This window comes from Eubalaena glacialis, chromosome 4 (assembly GCF_028564815.1).
Source record: "Eubalaena glacialis isolate mEubGla1 chromosome 4, mEubGla1.1.hap2.+ XY, whole genome shotgun sequence".
Lineage (NCBI taxonomy): Eukaryota > Metazoa > Chordata > Mammalia > Artiodactyla > Balaenidae > Eubalaena > Eubalaena glacialis.
The window spans coordinates 149853546-149860651 of NC_083719.1; the positions used below are offsets into that span (position 1 = coordinate 149853546).

General features: G+C 50.0%; 1 protein-coding gene across 1 annotated transcript; it reads left to right on the top strand.

Annotated features, from left to right (window-relative positions):
• The first annotated feature begins 6052 nt into the window (after positions 1–6052).
• On the top strand, positions 6053–7106 carry FBLL1 (fibrillarin like 1). Its single transcript, XM_061188444.1, has one exon. It carries the CDS (start codon positions 6053–6055, stop codon positions 7058–7060), a length of 1008 nt encoding a protein of 335 aa, XP_061044427.1. The 3' UTR covers positions 7061–7106.

Sequence of the window (7106 nt, forward strand, 5' to 3'; positions counted from 1 at the left end):
CCATGTGGAGCGAACCTCCCGCAGATCTTCAATGGACATGAAATGTAAGCAAGTGGGAAACGTAGTTGTATTAATCCATTGAGGTTTGAGGGCTGTAATATGTTACTGCATCATAGCCCAGTCCATCTTGACCAGATACAACTGTGGCTGTCACTAGGGGTAGAGATGCAAATCCCTGGAGTCACCTTTGGAAGTAGACCACGGCTTATAGAAAACAGGTTGGGGAAGCCTCTTCAGGAGCGAACGTTTAAATGCTAATTAGACTGGGGATGAGGTTGCACAGCCTTCCAGCTGGTCTTACCTAAATCATGACTAGTCACTCCTTAGGCAATTTTCTGGAATGGTATATGAGAGAAACAGAGAAAAGTTTCTCATATATCTCATGAAGTCTATGGGTAGGACTGATGTACTCCATGTTACTACTGAAGCCCAGTCACAGATATAATTGTGAACATCATGTGAGGGCATACATTATGGAATAATAAGTCAATTGTAAGCAAAAGTTGAAGTGACCATAGTTCTTATTGGCTGTCAGAAGTGTCTGGATCACAATGCCAACTTATCCCTTTAAGAAACTTCTTGAGCAGATGAGACACACTGCTAAAGAATCTTTGAAAATGAGACAGATTTTAATGTTGTAAGTGGCCCCAGATGAAAATTTGAGTGGCAGAGGTTTTTTTTGACACCTCAATCTCTTTATGATGCCAATACTTGGCACGAGTCCCTGCCTTGGTTGCATTCTGGGGTCATGCACAGGAGAGGGGGAACATGTTCCACTGGACTGAAAGTCTTGTTGGTGATGGGTGCTCCCAGGCTAGAGCATCCCAACAGAGAGCCTGTAGCAAATGGCTATGCAAGGTAGGAATCAAAGGCGGGAGACAGAAAAGGTCTCTGTGGGAGTCATCAAACGTCGTGCTGGGAAAGGTTGCCTCTGATCAGAAACAAGTTGTGAAAACTTGGTTTGTAATGATTCCAAAGCTGTCAACAGCAATGAGGCAGTGGGAAAAAGCCTGAGAAAGCCACCTTTGTCTTGCGGACCTGGAGGGAGAGTGATGTTGGAAGCCTTAGCAGATTATTGCAAATGACATCAGTAATGTGAAGCAACTGATGGGCCACTAGGGGCAGGGGTGGGAAGATATCTGGAGAAACTGTCACTGCTAGAGTGTGGTGGAGGCTGCTTCAAGCCCTGGTATGAAATCTAGTGCGTAGGGCGGGCCACCAAAACCTGGGGAAATAGGCACCCCCAGCAAGGTGGCACACTCCTACTGCTAGTTTACAGTAATTACTCCTGCAGAACAATTCTAAATTCATGAAGATATTGCTCATTATGTTTAGAATTTGTAACCACTAGCCATCCCTCCCAGTGGATTCCATTTAATGGAATCACATGGGAAGGCATGAATTGCTTGAGAGCATCAGTTCTGAAATGAGCAGCAAGTGCACTGGAAAGGCCACCGTTGTCCACTTAAAACAGAGGCTGTGAACAAGGGCCTCAGAGATACTGGTATCGTGGTGAAGGAGAATTAATGACAACATAACAAAGTGATAAGAAAAAGGTCAAAATGTGTCAGTAGGTGTGCCCTCTAAGACTTATACGTAGAGTGGCAAACAGAATTATCTAAACTATTTAAGGTAAAGTTTGGCGGATCTCTTGCTGTTGGATTCTGATCTCCTTCAGTAGCCTGGTGGCATAGTGGAGAGGGTTCATTGTGGAGGATTGGGCTTTAGTACCCTGAATAAAATCAAAAAAGGAATAAGCTATTCAAATGTAACTGCAGACCTCCATGATACTGTGCACCAGAGGGAAAAATATTAATGCTTATTGATGAGAGTTTTGTACTGCGAAGTTAAATACAGTTAAATACTACCTGTAATACAGGTAGTATTAGTACATTTATAGTATGACTTTATTTCCTGATGTAATAAGCTTTATGAGTCATGTACTTTTTCCAAGTTCTGTTTGCACAACAAAGTTTGGGCTGTATTTGAGATGTAGTGGCCAACTAAAGCAGGCACCATTGATGCCCTATCTAATATCCCCTAGACTCACCTCTGAGTTCACCTTCAGCTGTGGTAAAGAGCTTCCAGCGTGATTGCAGCTCCCCATTCCAGGTGCCTGCTTCTCTGCCTGAGGGCTGTCTGAAGCATCAGGGGAATTTGCTGACCCACACACAGGAGCAACTCAAAGGATAAGACAGTTAATGTTCCAGAAACAGGACTTCCCTGGTGGCGCAGTGGTTAAGAATTCGCCTGCCAATGCAGGGGACACGGGTTCAATCCCTGGTCCAGGAAGAGCAACTAAGCCCGTGCGCCACAACTACTGAGCCTGCGCTGTAGAGCCCATGAGCCACAACTACTGAGCCCACGTGCCACAACTACTGAAGCCCGCACACCTAGAGGCCATGCTCTGCAACAAGAGAAGCCACCGCAGTGAGAAGCTCGTGCACTGCAAAGAAGAGTAGCCCCTGCTCGCTGCAACTAGAGAAAGCTCGCACGCAGCAACGAAGACCCAACACAGCCAAAAATAAATAAATAAACATTTGAAAAAAAAAAAAAAGTTCCAGAAACAATTCCTGACAGTTGGGGAAGGGAGAATGGTGGATTACTGACCCCGCCTCCCAGCCTGCAGTGGAACAATTCTGAGATGCCCTCTACACAGTTTCTCAGAGAGTAATCAGAACAACTGAGCCCTGGGACTTCCCTGGTGGCACAGTGGATAAGACTCCGTGCTCCCAGCGCAGGGGGGCCCAGGTTCGACCCCTGGTCAGGGAACAAGACCCCACATGCGTGCTGCAACTAAGAGTTTGCATACCACAACTAAGGAGCCTGCAAGCCACAACTAAGGAGCCCATGTGCAAGCCATGTGCCGCAACTAAGGAGCCCGCCTGCTGCAAGTAACACCCTGTGCAACCAAATAAATTTTTTAAAAAAACAATTGAGCCCTAATCATGCACTGTGCTAATCTGCTCATTAATGCACTGTTTCTTAGCCTTTCTTCTACCTTCCCTGCCTCATTTTCCCCACACCCACATGTGCTTCCTGGGATCACCTGGACCCAATCCTTGTATCAGTGTCTGTATTAGTCAGGTTTCTCCAGAGAAATAGAACCAGTAGGATAGATAGATCAATCTATTTCTCTATATCCATATCTATAGCTCCACGTCTATAGCTATATATCTATATCTACATCCACATCTACATCTATGTATCTATATAGAAAGATTATAAGGAAATGGCTCACGTGATGATGGAGGCTGGCAAGTCTAAAATCTGCAGAGCAAATGTTGCAGTTCAAGGCCAAAAGCAGGCAGGCTGCTACAGGCCCAGGAAGAGTCAATACGCCAGTGCAATGGCTGTCGGGCAGGAGAATTCTCTATTAATCAGGGGAAGGTCAGCGTTTTGTTATATTCAGGACTTCAGCTGAATGGATGAGGCCCACCCACATTATAGAGGGCAATCTGCTTTACTCAGTCTACTAGTTTATATGTTAATTTTATCCCAAAATACCCTCACAAAACACTTAGGATAACATTTAACCAAATATCTGGGCATCCTGTGGTCCAGTCAAGTTGACACACAAAATTAACCATTACAGGGTCTGATTTGGGGGAAATCCAAACCAAGGCACCAAGCATAGCTCATCAATTTGGAGAAGCACCCCTTGTAACGAGAGTAGAAACCTCTAAGGAGAGTGTTTTATGTGGACCATACACCTCAGGAACCATACGTGCACTCTCTGACCCCTTGTCCACATTCCAACACATAGGCTTCTGGCCCACATTAAGGAGGCATTTTGGCCAGAAGGGAAAACCAGACCTGGTGTCGCTGTCCATGAATTTGAGACAGAAAGACTCCTGGTCCAGGATGGAATGAAAGCTTTGCTGTGTGGACTCTGCCCGACATTTGCCCTAATATTCAGTTACATTTTGTCCCTCTCTGGACCAGGCACTTAGTCCCACTAACAGGGAGGTCCACCGATTGCTTACACCACCTACCTACACCATCTTGCGTTGCTCCTGGTTGAGCCAAAGCAAGCTCCAGTAGCTTAACCGGCCCCCATTGGGTGTTGCTGTCCGTGGTTCTGACAGAAGGAGCAAGCCTCTGCGTTGACACCTGTTTTGCTGTCCATGGTGCTGCCTAATGATTTTTTTTAATATAAATTTATTTTATTTTATTTATTTATTTTTGGCTGCGTTGGGTCTTCATTGCTGTGCACAGGCTTTCTCTAGTTGCGGTGAGCGGGGGCTACTCTTCACTGTGGTGCACCTGCTTCTCATTGCGGTGGCCTCTCTTTCTGCAGAGCATGGGCTCTAGGCGTGTGGGCTTCCGTAGTTGTGGCACCCAGGCTCAGTAGTTGTGGCTCATGGGCTCTACAGCGCAGGCTCAGTAGTTGTGGCACACAGGCTTTGTTGTTCCATGACATGTGGGATCTTCCCAGACCAGGGCTCGAACCCATGTCCCCTGCAGTAGCAGGCGGATTCTTAACCACTGCGCCACCAGGGAAGTCCAATGATTCTTTTTTTATGCTCAGGAAGATGCTGCATATTGAAAGAGCAGGTTTTTGAAACATAGACTAGAACTCAATGATAAACATGAGATTTTGGCTCTTGCTGATGTGTGTTATAGGATTTAGTGCTCTGGTGTATGTGTCCCCATTCAAACTGAAGAATCAATATTTTCTTGCTGCCCCATATTCCCAGAACAGGTTCTAGGATTTAGCACAGTTGATGGAAAAGAGCAGAGCTAAATAGAGAGCAACCAGGGCTGAAACTTGCAGGCTATTAACCACATCAGGGGAGTCACTATCCTTTGGAAATCCCTGGCTTGGAATTTTCCTCTTTTTGGCTTCCTATGTCCAATGTAGTAGAAAGTCTTGTGGATTCTATCTTCTAAATAGCTCCTAGATTAGGCTACTTCATCTCACCTCTGACAACACTTCCATGACAATGATGATCATCACCACTACTACCATCACCACCTTCATTCTTCTAATTACCATCATTTCTTGCTGGGATCATCCCTTTAGGATAAAAATTTCAAAGTGGAATAACTAAGTGGAAGTATAGGTACGTTGTTTAAGGGTTTGACAGAATATCTGTACCAAGGTGCATTTCCACTAACCTTGTAAAAGAGCGCCAGAGCCACTTTCAGGTGGCAAAAGAGCTATCAGCAATACATTTCAATTAAAGGTTGGCCGAAAGAAATACATTAAAAAACTAAACAGGGAGTTCCCTGGTGGTCTAGCGGTTAGAATTCGGCACTTTCACTGCCGTGACCTGGGTTCAATCCCTGGTGGGGAAACTGAGATCCTGTAAGCCAAAATTAATTAATTAATCAATCAATTAAGTAAGTAAAAAACATAAAGAAAAAAGCTAATGCTTACAGAGCACTTAGCATGCACCATGGCTGGGCAAGTGTATGTGGTGCTTTAAAACCTTTGTGGTACGTTCTGTTTTCAGATGGAATAATGAGACACAGGTCAAGAAACTTGCCCAGGTTCAGACAAGACCTTCGGAGAAGGTCAGGTAAGCTTTCTGAGACCACACAGCAAGCGAGTGGCGCAGCAAGTACTGAAGCCGATGTTTGTCTCCCCCTCTCCTGCCAAGGAGGACTGCCAGGGGTCCCTGAGAAAGCAGAAGATGGGGAAGAGGGAAGGGAGCAGGCTGCGTCTGCGCGCGTGCTGGGAAGCGGGGGCTTCCGGGGCTGCAGGGTCGCCATAGCGGCTGTGATGCAATCACGCCCGTCGCTGCGTCAACGGGCGGCTCCAGGGATGCGGGGACTGCAGTAGAGCTGGTCCCCACCGCCGCCCACCTCGTCCCTGCCGCCCACCGCGGCTAACCCGGCAGGCAACCGCTGTCGCTAACCTTCGTCCAGCGTCAGGACCACCGCCCCGGAGCCACCAGCGACCCCGACAACATCTCTCAGACACTGGCGACCCTGACAACCGCCCCCAAGTACCGGCGGTCCTTGACAACCACTCCGAGCCACCGGTAACCCTTGACAACCGCCGCCAGCCCCCCCCTCCCCCCCCGCCCCCGACCCGGCGCGCGCCATGAAGTCGGCGGTGAGCGCGCGTGGTGGAGTGTCTGGCGGCCGCGGGGGTGGCTGCTGGGGCGGAGGGCGAGGAGGCGGAGGAGGAGGGGGCAAAGGAGGAGGCGGGGGCAAAGGAGCAGGAGGCGATGGCGGCGGCCCGGGGGGCAAGGGCGGCTTCGGAGCGCGAACACGCGGCTTCGGAAGCGGCAGGGGCCGGGGGCGTGGTGGCGGAGACGGCAGGGACCGCGGAGGCGGCGGGCAGCGGCGTGGCGTGGCCAAGAGCAAGAACCGCCGCAGGAAGGGCGTCACGACGGTATCCGTGGAACCGCACCGGCACGAGGGGGTCTTCATCTACCGCGGGGCGGAGGACGCTCTGGTCACACTGAACATGGTGCCCGGCCAGTCGGTGTACGGCGAGCGGCGGGTCACGGTGACCGAGGGCGGCGTGAAACAGGAGTACCGCACGTGGAACCCCTTCCGCTCCAAGCTGGCCGCGGCCATACTGGGCGGGGTCGACCAGATTCACATCAAGCCCAAGTCCAAAGTGCTGTACCTGGGTGCCGCCTCGGGGACCACCGTCTCCCACGTCTCCGACATCATCGGCCCTGACGGCCTAGTCTACGCGGTCGAGTTCTCCCACCGCGCTGGCCGCGATCTGGTCAACGTGGCCAAGAAGAGAACCAACATAATCCCAGTCCTCGAAGACGCCCGGCACCCCCTCAAGTACCGCATGCTCATCGGGATGGTGGACGTGATCTTTGCCGATGTGGCCCAGCCAGACCAGTCCCGCATCGTGGCTCTGAATGCCCACACCTTCCTGCGCAACGGGGGCCACTTCCTCATCTCCATCAAGGCCAATTGCATCGACTCCACCGCATCTGCCGAGGCGGTGTTTGCTTCTGAGGTGAGGAAGTTGCAGCAGGAGAATTTGAAGCCTCAAGAGCAGCTGACCCTGGAGCCCTATGAGAGGGACCACGCTGTGGTCGTCGGGGTCTATCGGCCCCTTCCCAAGAGCGCCAACAAGTAGCAACCCAGCTCGGGCTGTCCCTGAGATAATGCCTAAGGCTGTGCTG

Coding starts and splice junctions, on each gene's coding strand:
- FBLL1 (XM_061188444.1), top strand. CDS start 6,053: ATGAAGTCGGCGGTGAGCGCGCGTGGTGGAGTGTCTGGCGGCCGCGGG.